This window comes from Styela clava, chromosome 4 (assembly GCF_964204865.1).
Source record: "Styela clava chromosome 4, kaStyClav1.hap1.2, whole genome shotgun sequence".
NCBI lineage: Eukaryota > Metazoa > Chordata > Ascidiacea > Stolidobranchia > Styelidae > Styela > Styela clava.
In genome coordinates, this window is record NC_135253.1 from 5113590 (window position 1) to 5135918 (window position 22329).

The 22329-nt window shown below is 35.2% G+C and overlaps 1 protein-coding gene across 2 annotated transcripts in view; it reads right to left on the reverse strand.

The window, feature by feature from the left end:
* The window catches only part of LOC120326992 (tRNA (32-2'-O)-methyltransferase regulator THADA-like), a 108914-nt gene that overhangs the window by 53019 nt on the left and 33566 nt on the right, over positions 1–22329 (reverse strand). For both annotated transcript variants that reach the window (XM_078111477.1, XM_078111476.1), the window contains exons 35-36: positions 21965–22124; positions 5811–5933 (exon numbers count right to left, since the gene is read on the reverse strand). In XM_078111477.1, coding sequence (XP_077967603.1) covers positions 5811–5933; positions 21965–22124 — 283 coding nt within the window. The remainder of the gene's footprint in view (positions 1–5810; positions 5934–21964; positions 22125–22329) is intronic.

Below are 22329 nucleotides of genomic sequence, written 5' to 3' on the forward strand. Positions count from 1 at the left end.
TGCGAAACCTATAGACTGCACTGGCGGAAACCTAAGGTGCCACGGAATCCTGACGTCAAAAACTACTATGTATATACCCGTTTCGTTATGTTTGATAATATTTCGGTATCTCCATCTCAAATAAAAATGGCGGTGATGTGCCATAATGTAGCAGACACAAACCACACCGCCGCGTTCCTAAAGCGATTGGATTATGGGTCGGACAAGTGGAATTTCGTGAAAGGCCATCATAACAATCTATAATTGTCTTGACACCGCAGATAAACCGGGGACTTATATGTTAAAACGTAATGTCTGGGAGCTCCTCTTCTTAGTGACAACATCTACCATATACAGAATAACGTAGGCGTTCCAGGTCAAATATGAAACGCTGTGGTATTTTATATGTTAAAACGTAATGTCTGGGAGCTCCTCTTCTTAGTGGCAACCTCTACCATATACAGAATAACGGAGACGTTCCAGGTCAGATCTGAAACGTAAAAGGCGTTAGTGGTACGTTCGACACAACCACGCCTGACACATTTTGATCTCGTAGGCGGAATTTGCATGTACTGGGATTAGTCATGAAATAGGATAATCTCGGGATGGCTAAGAGAGTGAAGGTATCGCTATTATCCTAATATTATTATACTATGAAAAAAGTGTAAGACTCACTACAATTTTTAAGTATTTCAAGAAGATAGCAGTTTTAAGTTTCATGCGGTATTAATGTATTCCATTCAATTCAGGCAATAGTAAAATAGAACGATTATCAGACAGACGACCAATCCACACTCCTGTATATCAAATACTGTTGCAGTGGATAAATAATCCTGAAATGTTCTATGATTCCCACAAATTTTTTAATAGTAATCTAAACTAAGAAAAGCCAACAAATCCACACCCACGCGATAGACGTTATGTGTTACATCATGTCTGTGTAATAAACGAGACAGGTGTAATCGGGTTCGGGGAATGTTTTACGTTTAATGCCAAGCCCGAATTGATTGAAGTGCCTAATAATGACGTAAATTTTAACAAAGAAAGACATTTTGCTAAAATTTGCTAAAACCACAAGAGTCTGGTATCAGAACATCAGAAGGCTAAAAAAAGACTTTTCGTCCAGATAAAGTCGACGAGAGCTTTCTCGAAATTGCACCAGTGGCGGATCCGCCTGAATACAATCCGTATCAGGAATATGAGAATTTGCACGTATGCTCATCAACAAAATTCTTTGAGGTGTCGTCACTTCGTTGACATGACGACCTTGAAATAAACTGAGACATTGCACCACCAGTCACCAGGGTTTAATTAGAATCCATGAATTATTGAAACCACGCGAGCGCATAAAAATTTTTTTTTTCACAAAATATTTACCCATATCTAAGTCGAATAACTGAATGTAAAAAGCTACCTATAATACCGGTGACTGGTCAATGTCTTCTTCTAAGAATACGATAACATACAGAATCAATTCCTGGATCGAAAATATTTACCGAGGCGCGGTCATCTATGGCAAATGCTAGGCCAAACACCCATCCACTGACAGAAAAGTATGGTGCAACTCAACAGACAAAATGATGTAACCATGTGAAAGTGAAACAGCTGACTAACGAACGAGACGAGAGTTGATCGCTGGACAACACCAACCCTTTTCGTAAATAAGTGATGTCACAGCAAGATGGGTAACTTGACAAATGATGTTGAGACTTCGAAATTAAACCAAAATTAATAGCAATTTCCCATAGAGTTGTGAGTCGGGTCAGCTTCCACTACGAATTTAAACATTTATTTTCAATTTCTTGTAAATAAATTTATTTTGCGCTCTTGTATTGAAGACCCGAAAGACTTCAAAATTCGAACTCATTGTCCACATCAGTGTTTTTCAACCTATGGGTCGCGACCCAAAACGGGATCGCCTAAAAAAATTTCTTGTGTCGATTTTTTTTTTTTTAATGAAAAACCTAAAAGTTACTACTTTCATTTTATAGTAAATTTTATTGTTTCTTTTATATTTGGTATTGAAGTGTTGCTCAATAGTAATTACATGTGTGGGAAGTATCACAGCGTAAAAACCTTGCAGCATTTTTTTTTCTTAAGTAAAGCCAAAAACTCGCTGATGCCATATCACTATAAAGTAATTTATAGGGAAATAAATGCTATATAAAATTGATTATTTTATATTATTCATTTAATTTTTGTCATAAAAGTACCACACGACTAGTATTTGAGCATATCCTTCGGTCACGATATTTTACAAAATCTATTTTTTTCAATTTGTGTCGCTTGAAAAAAGGTTTGGGAACTACCGGTCTATATGATATCCCAATACCCTCTTCGACAAGAAATAACGGTTAGGATAATATTCATTCAATTCCTCTCCTAATCAACGCTTGATAAACTTTAATATAAATTTTCCATCTCACGCTATTTATTAAATTCAATTAATCGACTGGGCCGACATAAGTGACTAGCAATGTGAAAGATAATTTTATGAAAAATCCAACTAAAAGACACTCAGCAAAAGTGTAAAACTTTATGCAGGGTTGACGCAAAAGTAGGTTAAGCGCTATTAAATTAATTATTTATTATGTACCATTAGCTTACGTTTGGTTCGCCATGTATTTTGTTTCAGATATAAATTTTCTTATTTTCTTATTTTTATTAGATATCACACCTTTGTTGACCACACTAACTGTGTAGGTTTCGCCGCCTTGGACAAACTTCCAGAACGAATTTAGTAACCTTATTTACAATTGGAATGATTGAGCAACCCGCAATTCTATGACGGATCCCTTTTTGAATATATATATATATATATATATAATCACAACTCAAAAATAGTTAAACCTATTTATCGCTAAGAACATTCTCCATGTCAGATCTTGTGGGTTATCAACCAATGTTTTACAGAACAACGGACTGGCACAGATTTTGTGGCGCTCCAGAAGCTTGTGTACCAATAGTCCAATATGAAGGTAACTAATTTTGTTCACCTACTTTACAACAAGTTGTGTAAAGGGACGGAAGCCTATGGGCAGGGGGTATATTCACTTGGCTAACACAAACAGACCCCGAATTCATAATAGAACTAAAATAAGGAAAATAGGAATAAAATTATTATTTAACCCTAACCTGGTACACGGGAGTACCGATTTTGTACAGTGACATGCGTGAAATATATTTCAAATATGCTTTGATAAAAGACACGCTCGGAGACAGGGTGACACGAAAAAGAGCAAAAAATTTAACCTAAAGTGAAGTAGAGGTCCACACTGTTGTAGGTTAGTTGTTGTTCGCGTGAGGAGGCTTGCAAGAACGCCATCTACCGATAGACTATGATTTATAAAATAAAATCCCTTCGAACACCTCAGTATGGTCGAATTGATTCTTGCAACAGTAATTGTGGAGTTGGAATATAACGATCCACTAACAAACGGCCCAAATAAATATGCACGCTAGACCTCAGCTTTGACAATATGGTAATTTTAAAAATTACATTAGTTTTAACAGTTCATCATTAGGTCACAGATAAATGGTTGAATAGATTACAAATTAGTGCGCTCGATTTCTCTTACCGCTACGATGATTCTTTTCAGATTAGAATGAATCACTCATGCCCAGAGCATTCATAGCGGTTTTCGGCAAATAGTGAGGCTGTGTTCTCTGATACCACGACAGTGGCAGAAATAAACCAAGTCACACATTGTTGAAAAATACACCAATTTTAATGTTATTTTAGGGTAATTAATAGGAATGAGATCGTCAGTGTAACAAATTATACTTATTTACAAATATACACGGTGAGAGTTGTAAAAAAAGTACTAAAAATCGAGTTTTACCTTTTAATAAGTGTATATGATGCGGTGATTTGTCAAGCTGACCATTTTTTATTTGTTTATAAAATTCGTCAAACAAGCATCTACCATCAGAAGACAACAAACGTCCACATCATAAATTTGGTAGGAGTTACAAAGAGGTAGGAGTTTGGTAGGAGTCATATTTAAGTGGGGCAATTTATCAATATTTGGAACCGTTGACCCACTGTTTTATGTTCGTTGAGCCCCAAATTCTGAATAATTGATTTAATTTTGACTAGGATCCTTTTGCAGGAGTTGTATTGAAATATAAACCTACATACATTTGTGATACTAACTCTTTTCGGCATTTATTTTGCCGTCACATACCGAATAGATCAAAAATCAGTCCATACTATTATGACACTTGTTTGGAACGTTAATTTAATTTAGACGAAATGAAATCTAAAATATGGGCTTTCCGAAAAAAATATATAATCGAGATTTCCGATAATCGAAATTATTATTCATTCTAAAAATACATTTTTACAGTTTTTTTACTTAAAGCTTCGTAAAAGTTGGATAGAGCTGAACGCTTTTACCTTCACAGGCTCAAAATGGATTCAATGCAAAGAATCTAAGGCCAATGCCGACAATAGAAATAATCGTATCCTCAAATACAGACGCCAATTCAAACGAGAGAAATAAAGTAGAAAATACGAAATTTGAGAACCGAAGATGAACAACGCCACTCATCGGATTAGCGTTATCATTATTAGCCAACGGGATGGCCGTTAGCACCATAACAATCTCGGGGAGTTGGAATCGCAGGAATTAAAAGTAAAAAATTACTAGTCTTTCGATCTTGAGACGAGATTAGGCATGAAATTGAAAAGAGAAAAAATACGAGAAAAACGTCAAATCCAATTTGCCGTTACTATCTAGTCGCAATATCTACGCATACAAAAATAGTCATGCGAAAATTGATTCGTGCTAGTGAAACACGAAACAGGATATATGTACGGCCAACTGTCAAAATGAATTTAAACAAAACAACAAGATACCGAGAGAATTATTTCTAGGAAAAGAGTAGTATTTTTTACCAGCTTTATTCAAAAACTTTAATAAAGGAGATAATATAGGAGATATATCGATTCGCCTGAGGCAAGAATTAAGCTACGAAATAGATCTCGGCATTTGCATTTACTGGTACTATTATAAAAGAGCACAGTATTTACTGATATTTACGGGTAATCGCTGTCTTGCACAGCGTAGAATTTTAATCGATCAAATATGGTCGACTTTTGAATAGCGATCACACACTTTGTGCAAAACTATTCGTAAATAAAACGTTGAAAATATTTAGATCATATGACGTATTTACAATATAAAAATAAACAGTTTTGTCGGTTTTCAAAAAAAATCTCGACTACATTTATAACCTTTAACGCATCGTTTAAACAGCTGGCCGATTTTAGAATTTTTTTTATAAAAAATATTCAGCGAAATTTGTGGCAACAATTATGAAGTTTTTGGTTTTCACTCTATGCAAAACAGATGACACAGGTCGTGATTATAATGATATATTGAATTGAATATACCGTACTATTTACATAAGCGAATACTAAGTAATCTGTAATACGATCTTCTGTAACAATTTTAAATAATAAAAAAATAAATGAAATAAAAATAAAATGAAAAAATTTAAACACGCGGCTTACGAAAAAATAATACTAAACATAGAAATTCAGTCAGAGTTGTAAGTCGGGTCAGTTTTTTTGGATTTTGATCAGTTTTGAGTGTAAATTGAACTTGCAGTCATTTCTCCATCTCTGAGACACATATATAGTCGACTACAGTAAACGCTATTTAATTTCTAAAAAAAGGAACCCAACAAAAAACAAACGCTTTCAATACTCCATCGGAGATGACAATTTCATATTAAACGATATTCAAAAATTATGGCTTCAATGCACTATTCAACTATTACTTGGTACAAAGTCAAATGCAACCTTAAAATATTAACGTAAATACCTTTTTCTTTTCCGACCTCTGAAGATACAAGATGAATAGCGGTGGACGCCACCTTGCGGATGTCAACTTCTTCGTCACACAGTAGGGTGAATACGACAATCCAAGCATCGACGCTTTTGAAACCTGAATCAGAGATGATATAATGAAAATTGAATTTTAGTTAAATAGCTAACTTGGACAGACTATATGTTATGAGAGTGGGCTTTATACACACATGGTGTTCATAGAGAACCGTTACAATTTCAATTTTTTGGTATGAAGTCGGTTTTCTCAATCTATCTCAACCAGGATTGTTTTATTTTATTCAGTATTTGAGTTTTTAGCATAAAATAGGATTTACATCTTTATCCCGGAGGAGAGGAAAGCCGTTAATACGGCTTAATCACATGGTGAATCAAGGCCTCTTGTCCGGTTACCAGTCCATGTCGGGTATGGGATTAGTTAGTCAGTTATTTGTTTTAGATGCATGGACTTGATACAACACGGATACGACCTTTACGTCATTTGATATACCTGTTTGGGCCAACAAACTATGTATGGTATCAAAAATTAAGACAATATCAACACCCTGAATGATAAATAAGTGCAATACAAAAAATAACCACGTATTCAAACGGAGGCGCAGTTCTTACCACTTCATGGCAGCTCCTGCCACGAACGAACCGCGCAGCTCTTGCCATGGTTTTATAGCGCTATTCAGTATTCAGTAATCAGTATTACAGGTATATTCACAAATGAATGTACCCGATTTCAATCGATCATGCGGAATTATATCTACTCAAACCCTAACCCTAACCCCAAGTCCATCAAAACTGTATCCATAAGAAAGACGTTCCAACTTACCCACCCAATATTTATCACCATAAGGGACAGCCCTGTCTTTACGGCCCACCTGCCGTGGTTACGGCAGCAAAATTTTACCTGCCATTGGTTTTCAATTTGCTGCCGCGGTAACGGCAGCTCGTCATTGGTTTGTGGCAGCTAAAAAGTCAGTCGCCATAGGTTTGGCCGTAGCGGCCATGGTATGGAAATACCGCCATGGTTTTGCGGCAGCTGCAGACGCCACAGAATACTTAAAACTGCACTTGTTCCAAAGGTTGGGTGAAAAAAATCACTTAAGTTTTTGCTAAAACATAGATGGCCAGTGAATCGACTACGACTCGAGTGCTTTGTTTCACAATGCCGACACTGTTGGTGCATAGAAAACTTTGAGGTCCCATATTCAAAAATTTAGCCAGGCATTCCAGGCACGAGTCATGATTCATTTATCCTGCCTTTGTTTATGCTTTGAAATAAAAAAGTAGGATTCTATAAGATACTGTACCACGCACCCACTTATGAAACAATAATCAAGGCAATGCGTTGTACTTGATCTATGTTACGCATTGTAAAAACATAAATCAGACCGGAAAATCCTGTATGTGAAACTGTAAAAATTGGTACGCTTGATATCTTATCTTATCAAAGCATAAACAATAGTAATGTTTATTTAATAAATAAATCATCATAAAATTACAAATTGCATTTTCAATACATCCTGGTATAGAATGACACTACCAGGTACCAAAAAGAAAAAAAATGAGATGATATCAGAAATAGATGAGTAAAATGATTTACTAGTTCGTCTTTCTATAATTAATATGTTGAGTAGCATCATTATCCTTCAGGTAACGAAGTGGTACCAGCACCAAAATCATAAACCATATGACAAATAAGGAAAAGTATCCAAAGAACACAGATTTATTTTTCTTGAGCATTTTTTTTTCTTTTGTAATATTTTCCCAGTATTATATAAGAAAATAATTATTCGGAAAAAAAGAACTCGTTTGTCCTAACATGGTTAATATACAATTTTGGGTACTCCCGTAGTATGTGTACCAGGTTAAGGATATGCTATAATTTTATTCCGATTTCCTTATTTTAGTTCTATTACGAGTTCGGGATGTCTGTTTTAGCCACGTGAATACACCCTCTGCCCATAGGTTTCAGTCCCTTTACACAACTTGATGTAAAGTAGGCGTCCAAAATTAGTTACTTCCATATTGGTACACATACTGGAGCGCCCAATTTTGTATTACAGAACATACTCGATTCGAAGATAAAAAATAATTGGCTAATTTGGTTTTATAGCTTTAGACATACAAGTGGCACAAAGTGGTATACAAATATATATTTTTGTATTTTCATTCTGGATAGAATGTACGAGTTCGTGCTGGGTTCAAATCACAAAATTGTGTCAGAATTACTTTCAATTCAAGTTTCAACCATGCGAACGATTCTGCGTATATCATATACATTCCTCTATTCGGAAAAACAAGTGTTTTCGATTTACAACATAGGAACCACTAATTTATTTGTCATATAAACATAATTGCTTTTAAATATGGATGTTGTTAAACTCCCTTAGAAAAATCATTTAAGTGCCTTGTTGCATAATAACGCAATTTTCATATCTATCTATACATTTACATGGCCGTGTCTGACGGAGAAAACGGAATTTTGAAACATGAGTAACAAACAACCTTTTAAATAAATGTTAAAGTTAAAATTCCTTTTTGTCTGTTAGGGTGAATCACTCTCATGGGATTTCTTCCTTTGGCCGCAAATTTGTATTAATACCTAATATTATAACCTTTTATACAGGTTGGTGTAAGATAACACTGGCATGAACTTGGGTATAAAGAAGCCTTCAAGGTCATTACCAAATCGAGTGATTCATACTATAAACAAGCTTAGAATTTTAACTTGCCTTTGGTTACGGTTACGTAATGCAAAAATTTTCACTCGTTAATCACCGACCATATAGATTTAATCTAAGTATACTTGGGGCGGGATGTAGACTATGCTCGCTATAAAGTAAGAATGCCAAAATAGAATATATACTGTATTGAACATATTTTAACCTGGAAATTTATTATTCAATGATTCATATAATCAAAAATTTTCGGGTCTTGTTAAATTGATCTTTTTCGTAAAAATAGACGATTTCTGCTCAATTCTACATTTCTTTAATATTACAAATATATGTTCAAAACTTGAAAACAAATGCATTTTTATTAAATCGGGGTTGCGCTATTCGAGTTGGTTCTGGGAAAAATGCTCCCAATAGTTTCGAACTTGGTCGGATTGATCTTGAACGCCTTTTAGTCTGGGGGAGATGGTGTCAATCGGGCGGGCTACGTGCCTTTATTCACATCTCAAGGAACCTATTAGAACTATCATCACACTTGAATCAATAAACAGAAAAGGGTACGCCAAGGGAAACACCATGGAAATTTCATCATAACTTGGGCTCCATTTGGGCGATTCCATCTATTTAAATGTCTAAATAGAAATAAGTCCAGTGTACTACAATGGAAAATTATTTTCTAATCACACTAATTCGTAAACAAACATATACAATGAAACAATAAAACTCAGCTCAGTATTAAATCGCCAACAGAGAAACAGTGGGTTGACCAACAGTGTTGGAATTACAGGCAAAATACCTGTAAACAGCAAGAATTTTTATACGCTACCTGATCTACTTTCAAAAAATAATAACAAGGATTACAAACGGTAAATAGGATAAACATATTCGGGTCGCGGTACTATATATACTAGTATTGCCCTATCACCAATACTTTGATATGTTTTCTTTAATTCAGTAAAATTTAGGTCAGGTTGGACAGAGGTGTGCAACAGGCGGCCCGCGGGCCACCAAGCCATTTAGTGTGGCCCTTGTCAGCACTCACATACTCCCCCATAAGTATAAATTTAACTATTGTCAAAGCTGATATTAACAAACTATGCAAGAACTCAAAATTTCAAGTGTCCAATTAATGTTAAAAAATAAAATTTTGTATTGTGATAATTTTTTCAATTCGTTGTGTACATGAGAAAAAAACTTGTTTTGTGTGGGGCCCGGCTAAAAGTTGACCCACCAAGAAAAATGTTACACACCCCTGGGTTGGATTACCCTAATCTAACTTACCTGATCTAACAGAATTAAAAAAAAATCAGATCAGAAAATTAGTGGCGAGTAATAATGTAAAAACACTCAGGATGAGTATAAAGCTGTTTCTGCCCAGAGCCTGATTATGAGCGAGCGTGAGCAATAAAGGGCATCGTGATCAGCATTCATATTAACAAGATAACAACAACTCTGAGAAATACCTATAGTATGGCATCAACTAACCTAAGCCTTTTCCTGAAGGCATTTTGTGGTCCGTGAGTTATTATTAATCAGTTGATTGTTTATGTGCAAAATATATACTGTGCACTAATATGAAAATCGTTATTAATACATAAGAACATAATCTTACACATCGTGGGATGGCTAATCTAACATAAGAAATAACCACGAATCGAGTTTTGGTGGTGAATCACACTGCCTGAAGGGACTTTATCGTTCTCATCGAAGTATCGCTGAATGAAAGTAAAAATTGAATCATCATTGGTGAAAATATGCGTATGATGTAAGAAATTACTGGAATTTTCCAGTTAGTAATATAGGAATGGATATACGGTCCCAAATGCCATTTGAATGACATTCAGACAGCGGAACATTCGATTTTTGCGGCAGACAACGTGTGTACTGAAATCGAGTACTATGATTATATATGTCTTAATAATTCCGACAGTAACGTGTACGAAGTTAACTAACTGGTTATATACAAAACAATGATACCATGTATGAAGGTATAAATTTTGAAGAACTATATGCATCTTTTATTATTATAGGACATAGGTATTTATAGGTATATATGACAACCAAATAGCTTTCTATGAAGGAAGTCATTCAAATGACGATGAGAATCATATACCAATCCATATTCCCCGCTGTTTCATAATGGTGCTATCGTGATTGCAATATGAAATACGGTTATTTGAACGAACGAATGAATATTATCATAAATAAACAATCTTTCACATCCGTATCACTAATTGGAAATTATATTTCCAGGTCTCGCATAACTGTATATTGCTATTGTTAAAAAATACAGATGACTATTTTTCAAATGTTGCATATTTTAAAATATATATACAATGTAGTAATGGATTTGTATGTAAAACAATAAATATTTACAGTGTAATATGTGAGAGGCCAAGCACAAAACATCATCATAATAATTAAAAATATTAGGGACTAGGGTATATATAAAAAAAAAAACAGTCAAAATTGAACTTTTCAATCACATTTGTCACTCAGTTGTCCCGTTGTCTTGACCTCGTGTATCGAGGCCGTTTGTATTAAAAATCAAATCTTAGCAATAACCAAAAGACGCAGGCAAACTCGGCGATTTTTGAAATCCAATATGTGTTTACGTCTGATACAATACGGTTTTGACGGCAGAATGTCCCGCATTGTATTTGGTTTGCGACCACAAGCGCGTTAATCGGCGGGAATAACAATTTCTAATCGGGTGCTTCTGCTCATAGCTGCACGTATCAACGAAGGAATAACATAGGTCAATCGGACGTGACAGAACACTGTTATTGACGATGCCAATATTACAGTATTGTTAGCAACACTGGAAAACAAGCGCAATAAAATCTAGTTGTTAGGTATGTTGACGTCGCAGGCTGAAAACTGCGAAGTTGAAGCCCATGCCTTACCCCCCACCATTTGTGTTTTGAAATTTGGTAATCACCAATGCCAAATCAGTGACATAATGGTACTCCCAAAAGAGGGCTTTGCGTATCGATGGCGACTGCGAAATGTATTGCCAGGATATTAACAGTACTCCACCGGCAATCGTCTGGCCGTAGTCTATCAGATGGTGATCATCAAAAAACGTAAAGTATATAGAGTTTTCATCTCCATTCGGATGGCGAAAATTCACAGCCCTATCTTAATATGGCTTTCATTCATGGTTAATGATGGCGTGGAGCACGATTGGGTGTGTGTATGTGATTGGTCGACAACCAATGCGTTGCTTTTGTTTATCTTAAATGAAAGAAAAAATGATCATAGATTTAGTAGTAGGATTTCCTGGTAATGTTTAGTTCGATGTCGGCACATGAATCCCGATAAGAAATCATAACACACGAAATAGGCGATAAATACATGTTTCAGGAAAAACAAGTTTTATATATGCGAGGAATTTTCCATTTTCATCATTACGAAAATAATGATTAAATTCTAAATAACTTTACGTGTTAGCTTTGTACTGAATAAAGCTAGAGCACGAAATATTTAATATATAGTTCCAGTTTAATAATAACGAAGAATTATCCAATTCTTTTTTTTTGTAATAATTCTAAATGGCCAGAAAAAAGAAGAGGCCGAAAGACAAAAATTCAAATTTGATTTTAAATTCATTTTCCCGCGCTTTCTGATTAAAACTGATATACCGAGCGTCATATAAAGGTTACCAAATCTATCAGCTTAATTTAACGTGGTATACGTAAGGTCCATCCTATCCACTAATTCAGGTAAAACAATTGGTAGTACGTTTTGATGAGACCACAATTTAAATTTACTGACAAATATGAGTGAATTCATGAATTTTTAAATGTGTTTTGAGAACTTCGATCGATAAAACCAGTGTTTAATGTAAAATTGAGATAAAATCTTCACGTATCGTGGCGAAAATTTGTCTCGATAGTAAAGAAATAAATAAATTTTTACGATTAATCACAATTAATTTAACAAAGATTATGGGAAAAGGTCAAAAGAAGTGCATTGGATATCTATGTACAAATGTCAACCCAGGTGACTAACTTACACGTAGACATTTCAATGTTACTCGACAAAACAAAGATTTAGTTGACTTTAAATTTATGAATAAACCCTCCACTTTGCCATAACCAGCAGGTACATAGTTTGGAATTGGAATCCCCACTTTGCCAAATTAGGGTCTTGCTTATTGTAGCGAGAAAGTGCAGCAGGTTGGTAAATATTGCTGAAACTCAAGAAGTGGGCACTTGGAAGAAAATCAACGAACCTGAATCTTTAAGCTTGTTTGTAGTGAATGTATCAAAACAACTTATAAAAAACAACCTTAAACGGCGAGATAAGCGAAACCGGCTAGTGTTAAGAACATGATAACGATATCCACTGGGTCTTGTTCTCTGATCAAGATCTCCTAAAAAAAACTTTCGCTTGACCGGGAGTATAAATGTGTATTTTAGCTTGGGTTTTCAACTACTAACTACTAAAACATATCGACAAGAATTTTAAAAATATTTGAAAGATAGATTTACAGCACTTTGGGATTGGGGGTGTGAACACAATAAACAATTACATAAAATTGATAGGCTTCACTCTGGATTTTTTCGAAAAAAGGCAAAAACGTTCAGTTGGAAGTTCAGCTATAGATAAAATCGAACATTTGCATATAAGTCACGAAGTCCTATTTGCAACATTCTTTCAGCGGTTTCAATTTGATAATATTTCGTGATGTATTTCAGTAAAGGTTACGAACAAGTAATAATAAAGTAAAGATGGGCGTTTAATAAGGTGTGTTAACGGCGTATAAACAAACAGAAATATTCAGAAGTACTTAGAGACCAGGCCAAAATATGAAGGTTGCGGGAGGTCAAGAAGCATATAAAAAGCGATTTGATTCGATCATATTCGAACTTAGTTATATTCAAAAAGTTGATTCTTGATTTTAAGAATAAGTTAGAATATTATTATTTGCAAAATGTGATTACTTGCCATTAAACTAATATATGTTCGAACCGAAATCCTACTTTTTCCACTACAAAAAAAAATTGAAACCACATCAATCTGCAGTACATCACTATAGAGATTAAGTATTATGATTACAAATAAAAGGTGTGCATTTCATTATCCAAGAAAATTTCAAGCTGGTATAATATGTTCGATTCGATCGAATCGAATGCATTCCGATTAGGAAATTATTCATTTTGATCATGTCTTAATTAAAGCCCTTTGTGAATTACTCACAAGCATTATACTGTTCACATAAATAGGTATGAACTTCGAATTCCTAAAAATTCCGATAGGAAGGGAAATCCGAGTCAAACTTTCAAAATATTGTCATTCAACAGCGATTAGTAACGTTATGAATGTCACGTACACCGCTGTTCTGGGATGTTGGGCTAGGATGTTGTTGTGTTTTCTGCCTATGTGAAGCCCATTTCAGCACGCACGAACTATATTTTTTACTAAGAACCTATCGCAAACAACAGTTAGACTTTCAATTCCGTCTAATATTATTCTCAATTACATGAGATATGTACCGGTAGTCATCGCGCAAAACAAGCCAATATAATGAGCTAATTCTTTAATCAATGACACTCCTTCCAGGGAATTAATATTCGACGATGACTCGTGTCTATACTTACAGTGGAAGTAAGGAATTAGTCAGTCCTCCTCATATGACCTATGGCGTTACTAAGGATGAAAAACAAATAGTCAGTCTCAAAAGTGATGCAAGACTTACAAATAGAATTTAATGATACTCAAAACAGATTTCAAAAATTTTAATCTGCTGAATTTAATACCACAACGGTGTCTAAAATGGTACGGTTGTGGTCGATATTAGTATCTAAAGAATTCAGTACCATAAAATTCGAAATTACAGGTGTCATTAAAAATATAAAACTCTGCTTGAAAATTCATGTAATTTAAATAATTAGATATCTTCCACATTCACTCGAAACAAGGCTCTGTGAAAGCAGTCACTCAACAGAAAGAAATATGTAATTAAAATTCGAATCTATAATTCGGTTCCTTGCACAATGAAACAGGTTGAACAATATTAACCAGGATTCGAACCTTCAATAATTAACCTGCAATAGTTTTCATTTTAGTAGTGAAATTAAGGTCGTGTGAAATTTTATAAAACAATATTTGGTAACATGAACATTTTGCCCAAAATATTCAAAATCAAAATTATAACAAGATCTAAAAATAAAATACATTTCATTTGTACACAACATAATGCGTCCTGTAATATCGAAATTACTCTATTTTTAGTGTTCGAAAAACATGTGAAATAATGAACTTGAAAGTTTGAGGAAAAACGTAAAACAAATTAGTGCATGACGTAACAAAAATTATGACGTCAACCTGAATAATTTTCTTTGACAGTACTGAAGACGGGGTTAGGAACCGCCAACCTAATTGTTTGATATGCGCCACCTACAAACAATGAACAAACAACCCCAACACAAATTTACTTTTCAAAATTTTATAAATGACGATATTATTTTCTATTCACGATGGCGACAAAATATTGACAAGGTATATTGTTTAGTCATATCATTATCGGCAGTGCGTGAGCAAAAGATATAAAGTAATTTAAAGCAAAGTCATCTAAGGCCAAGCTATTAAATTAAATAGCCGAAGAGAATTTCAATTTTCTGGGTCAAAGGTCAACCAAAGCGCTAGTGAGGTATAGTGACCACGGTGTCAGATGTCAAATAGAGTCAGGCTCGGGTTAAAGATACAGAGATGGAATTTGTAAACAGAGTAATTAGGGGGATTGCAGACGACTTTGTGTGAGTGCCAGAGCACAATTCTAAATTATACTAAAATATATCAATGGAGGAACACATGGCATTCTTTGACTGGGTCTCGGGAGAGGTCGATATTGCCAATAATCCAATTCCGCAAAAATAGATAGTTTAATATAACCAATCACAAAAAAAACAGTATTTTCTAACTAACAAATAATACTTGTATCGTCTTTTTAGAAATCGGCCTTCTCGGTATTTACGTCTGATAAAACAGGGCTGGATTCGAGACTCCTCCTTTTCAATGTAAAAAAATATTTTCCTCCTCAGCTTGACTTCATGAAAAGATACATTGTTTACAATCTGTGTATTTATTTGATGGTGCGTAACTGGTTCGTACATGTTTATGCCCCTTTTACAGTCACATCCCGGTAAAAAATATTTAAATAGGTCAATTTGTATATTTCATGACTTTCTAGTTTCAAATCTGTCATCATTTTGTCATTTATTAATTTAATTAATATATTTGAATGCCGCTCAGAAATTGGATATTTAAAGACAATCACGATCTACAACAGACTTGCCGTGATGGTGGCACCTGACCTACTTTCGGTCATTATTTCAACTATAAATTAGGTATTGTGTCAATAAACGATTCTATAAATAGAATAAACAATCCAACCGAATGTACATGTTGGAATAAACTAAAATTATGAAACAATACAATCCACAAATATTTGACGTAGGAAAGACTCATTAATCAATAATCTTTTTTTAAGTTTGGGCCATGGATAAAATAACGTCCGAGGCAAGCTTGAATACGCGTTAGGTTATGGCAGGGGAATTCTATTCTGATAATCGAAATATGGACGCACTTTGACATACATGACAAGTTTATAACAAGGATTATATTATATCCATATAAATTGAAAAATCGTAAACGCTGTCTGCGATAAAATGCGTTTCACAAGATGCAAATTGTCACACATAAATACATTATGTTAGTTAGCTGTATACTCTAGGGAAGAGTCAATTTGCGGTAATTATCTTGCGCAACTGATCTGTAATAATATGGAATCGGGTGACAGGTTCGCGGTTAAAATCCAGATACCAATATGCACTTTCACCTAGTAGATAATAAGAGTGTATATTACGCATAATGATGCATAGAGTCGGAACCGGAAAGTTGTTCGAAACAGTACAGCCTAGCTCAGGGATGGCCAAACTTGCTGTTTAACACGGGCCGTATTCAGAAAATCGATTTTGCGAAAGGCCGAATTGAAAAAAGTACATCATTTTTTCAAAAGATATTTCGTTAATTTAAATTTAAAATGTCAATATCCCGAATTAAAGATTATTGAAGGAATATATTGGATTAGATGTAAAAGTAAAAGCATCCACCCGCACAAATTTTCTGACAAATCAAGTAGCTCATTATCAGTTAATGTTCATGAAATTTTTTTTTACACAAGTCTTCGACGGGGCCCGCGGGCCGTAGTTTGCCCCTCCACGACCTAGCTTAATAGTGACGTATGTATGTCAAAATATTTCCCTTTCTCGTCATTATCTAAAAAGTATTTATAAAACATATATAAATCGTATGTCGGACGCCTCTATGAAAACCATCAAAAATTCTGGCACGCTGTTATGGACTGAGTTAGGTTTACCTCATTTCAATCGGCGCAAAGGTTACCAGGCTGATATAATGTGCCAAACGTTTTGCAACAAGGCGCTTGATGCCGGTAAACAGCGGTTTAATCATGTTTATGAGCGAAGAATTAATAATGTACCACCAGATCGTATTGACCTCAAAGACCCAACGGAGTTAGTATAACTTCCTAATAACCACAAAATACGTTGTGTAATACAAATTGAACTAGAAATGAACTTGATCCGGAAAGGGAGAAATTCGCAACATAAATGCGGTAGGAAGGAGCATCGCAACATAAATGCGGTGAATGTATACGACTGATGAACTATGCAATTGAAAGGAGAATTGCGGCGTTGAAAACTTAAAAATTTACAGCAATACTATTGTGACGTCAAAATGCAACAATCAGATTAAATTGTTAGGTCATATCAAGTATCGCTAACGTGACAGTCAATAATTTTATATGAACAACTTCTAGCAAAAATTCAATGAACTAAGGAAAAGTCAACGTTACGGTTATATTCCTTTTAGCATTCACCCCAAACAAAGCTTTAAGCAAGCTATCACGAAACCGATGGGTTGAAATTCACGCAACTTTCGAGTTCGGTGTAGCCTGAGAAATTTCCCTCGTGTTAGATGATGTTGAGTAATGGGCTGACCACGGCTAGAGCCCTGGATTCCAACTTACATTCGCAGTAAAGTTAGGTTCATGGACTCGGAATCCGGGTCACCCTATTAGACGCAGGACTTATAAAGGTCAATTGCTAATAAATACAAAATTCTTATGAAATTCACGTTTTCCGTTGCAAGTATGCTGGTATAAATGACACGAAGCGCACATTTCAGATGTTTACAGCTCGACGGATGATGACGTACGTGATTGGGATGTTTCTTTCCGGGAATTGTAAACCATCTATGACGTCAGATTTCACCCGGGGTCAATGAGATACGGAAGATTTATTGAACACGAACAGGAACTATGGGTCGTTTGGCAAATGTCTGAAATATACCAAATTCGGTTTGGCTGATGACGATCGTATCGTATTCCAATACTACCGGATTCAAGATATCTGTAAACAACTTGCATTTCCATAACATTCTAACTTACCGTAAGTGCAAAAGTAAATTTCACTGTATGAATCAATAATATGTGGATGATTTAGAATCGCTGGTCGGAAAATTTGGCTCTAATTTCTCCAATGGATAGCCCAAACACACTCAATTTCATTAAAATGATTGTTATGCGCTCAAACATGGAAGCTTCAAGTTTTTCCACGCCTAGCAACTACGTACGTCAACGATCGCTCTTGTTTAAACGTTTTGATTTATAATAATCAACGCAGTAGCTTGTTCTTTTGGGTGTTGTTATATTATAAGGTTTGAAATACACAGAATCTTTTCGGTTCGACTTAACTAACAATATCTAATACACCATGGGTGGGTGGTAGCATGAGATTTGAAAACCTACGATGACGATAGGGTCCAATGCTTTTGCGCACCAGTCATTTCGTGACGACTAGTAATACAAAAAAACTAGATCTCATTCTGAAGTGCATAAAAGACATATGGAAATCCAAAAATCACAAATTCAGATTTCGGTTTGGTGCCTTTTGGCCCATACTATCGACATATCCTTGAATTCAAATAATAAAAATTCCAAACGGTCATGGCACATCGGCGCAATATTTCGGTAACAAACAATCCTTGTTTTGTCATCAGAATTTCCGAAATGCTCAGAAAAATAAAAAAGCGCGAACGCGACGATTACCAAACTTGTCCAAGTGTCTAGATCGGTTGGGCTTGCGCGCAGGCTTGCGAGAAACTGTACAAAAACAACTTTCACATCACTTCTTAACATAACAGAAATTTCGTGTAATACTCGTCCCATCTTTAATCTGGAAAGCCTGTGAAACAGGTGCTATTTTCTGGGCTAGGATAGATTTAATACTTTGTTCGGAAGGTTTTAGAGTAAGCATATTAAGTGATATTCATACAATTGGGACAGATTGGGCACGAATGAGGTACAATGATAGATATAATGATAAGCCAAATTACTTCGCTAACTCTCCTGAATTTACCAGTTCGAATCGTTTAATCAGTAACAAGATAAATGCGTTCGCGCTAGAAATATTCACTCACAAACGAATTTGTGGTGAAAACAAAATTCATGTTCAATTGACCCTCACGTAATATGGCGCTTAAACTCAACGAACAAGTTTGAGTGGGCCAAAGATAAAATGGCTTTATTAAAACAATATAATCTTCCATCATACTTGACAAGCATATTACGGACATAAAATGAGGGAAATTGAATATAAGTAAAATGAACGATAAGTATAAACTTCCAGGAGACGAGGGAAAAAGGGATAACGACGAACTTTGGCTATCTGCAAACAATAAGAAATAAGAGAGCAATTAAATACTCAAAAATGGTCACTAATATCCAAACATCTAAAAGCTTGCCCGTGAAAAAATTGTGAAAAGGTATCATATCAGAAATTTATAAATAATATAGTTTAGGCGAAAATGAAAATAATGTCATTTGAAAGCAATTCTTTTGAAATTCAGACCACCAAGTTCATATATATCCCCACAAATTGCCATGTTGCAACGACAGCATGATTTGTATTAAATTTGCGAAAATTTTAATAGCAAGATAAAATTGTATAGAACACCATAACCGCTAGACCAAGGTAAGGATGATCAGCCTGCACCATGGATCTTATCTGAACTCTTCAATGGAGAAGAGATTTTTGAGGTAGCAGGATAGACACATGTTTACGTGCTCAGCAATAATTTAAATTGAAGCGTCCTTAAAACATATATTCGTTTCATGCAGTCATGAACAATACGGCGACAGAAATTGAATAAGAAGAATTAAAGAGAACGATTGCTTCCGTGAAATAAAATGCGTCCGAACAAAAACAAAAATACCATTGTCCAAAATAATCGAATAGTATAGGAAAGTGATAATTTTCAAATCATGAGCTTCAATGGAAAAAAATATATATTTATCGCATTGCGGTACGTTACGAATTTCGTAAACGCTGTAATAATATTCTTTTGTCAACGTGATTATAGAAAATCTCCCAGCACGGGGCAGTTTTACATTTGACCTCATGTATTCAGAGAATTAAAAGGATTCATCCTGGCGGAGTAAAATAGGCTACAAACCCAAAAGACCTGCCTCGTCTCCTTGATGAGCTTAACTGTAGCCTAACGCGGGTATTAAGAAATTTGACCCCTCAATTAGATTAAGCCTTCGTAATACGACAGGATATTAGTTCGGACTACCAATGAATCGGTGGGATTAGCTTTTAGCGATCCGCTCCATCGAAGTGGAACTGTAGCATGTTCGAAAATATTTACACTTTCATGCATGGCCATATATGTAATGTCCGAATACGTATGGCCCATTCTTGGACTGCAAAATCAAATCACTAATTTTAACTTGATAACGTGCAATTTCGCTCCGCTAAGAATTTTCATAGTCTTTACGTGGGGAGATCGTAACAAACACACCTCGAATGGCGTTTAACAGGCCCATGCTTACGACTTATAAATTCAGTTTTCGGGATTAAGATAAACTGCTCTAAAAGAACTTCTTTCAAAGGTACAAAGAAAACGGTAGAAAAATAGTTAATGATCTCATATCGTTGAAAATGGGATGGGTGAAAGCGAGGGTGCGCCAAGACATGATCTTGATCGTCAAGATTTTTTACCAATGTTGAGCAAAATTTCCGCCGCGTAACTGCTTTGCCACAATTAATAACACGATAATAAGCCGCTCTTTTACATACACAATGAAGTACATGACTGCAAAATAAAAAGAATTTAAATGGATGTTTTGGAAATATTGGCTGTTGACAAACGGCATGAATTTGTTTAGTCATCCACTGGTATTCAAACTGTAATAATCAGGTTTCAGAATTGAAATAAGCAAATGAACCATTCGTAGAGGAAATGTTACAAATGCACCAAACATCTATATATCAGTGTATCATCGCAAAAGGTGATAAAGTTTTTGAAGTTAAGATTAGAAACAAAAAAATTCTAGTACATTTAGTGTTTTCCTGAGTTCTAATTTGTTTTGTAATACGGGAAATGCGACAGCTTGGAATATACCCAATCACATTTATCTGGCTGTAAAATCCATGACAAACCAGAATTACCGCTTCCTAATCGCGGTCGCGCTGCTTCCTAAATTTGTTGGCAAACTTGCATGCAAGCTGGAAAGTGTGGGTTCAATTACGGAAAAAGCTTAACACCCGATCGGCTAGGATTAGAAACAAAAAAACTGAAAACAGCCCTTGCCGAAAATTGTTTTCGCCGTTTTTGTTGGCGATCCCGGTTTATTGTTAATGGGTCTATTTTTAGAGATTCTAAGCCACAGCGGATCCAATTAGTTGGGGTGAAAGACAATCATTCTTTGCTTTGAGGGTGATAAATACAATTTAAGCACATCTATGGGTCATGGATAATATACACTAAACATCGTGCGTTATGTATGGTTCATACAAAGCCAAATCATCTATAAAATATTCCAGGTATACAGCAGTAGACGTATTGTCTACAAAGTGCAATGTAATGCTGTACTTGCACTAACTGACATTTAGTTCTAAGAATATACATATCGTGACAGCCTTGTAACCCCAGTTGTAAGTGTCTCGCATTTTAAACGCAAGCTTAGTTTGAATCTGGCTCAAAAATGAAATAGCGATGAACTGTTGTATGGTGGTGTGTGAATGTCAACTGGAAAGATATATGTTTCATACAAACTTAACTCAAAAATCGATTAGTGAATCGGGGAATAATCCATAATTACAATTCTGTTTGCGAAATTTTTTCTGTAATAAGCATAGACAGTAAAATTGCCTATGAATAGTCGTAAAAAATTGTGTTCCGGCAATTTCGTTTTTGTTTGAATTATTTGTGTTAGTTTGTTCATAATACACGATCTGTGCGAGACCATAAATAGCCCCATATTGTACTGCAAACTCAAAATGGCATTAGCTTCCAGAGACAACTGAATAATTTTTTTAATGAGCTTTTTCAGCAAAAAGATGCTATAAATTTACATGCCATCACTCACCAAATTTATTTCCAGGGTCAAGTAAAACCTCTTCGGCGTTCTCTGAAATGGAATTCGCTACAGCTAATCTGACGTCATCGGAATTCTCGTATGATTGACAGGCAGACGACAGCACTTTGATCCATTTGTCAACAATAACAGAAAAATCTGGAGGCATTTTCTGAAAATTATATTTTATACGATCAATCACAACAACAAATCAACTACAGGCGCGAGGAACATACGATTTGATTGTCCGGGACTTATTTCCATTAAGTTACATATGGGAGCATTGAATAAAATGCGCGTGGGACAGGATTTTCATATTTATCTCGTGTGGAAATGAGCTGTCAGACGAATCAATCATGTGGTGAACTGCAGCCTAC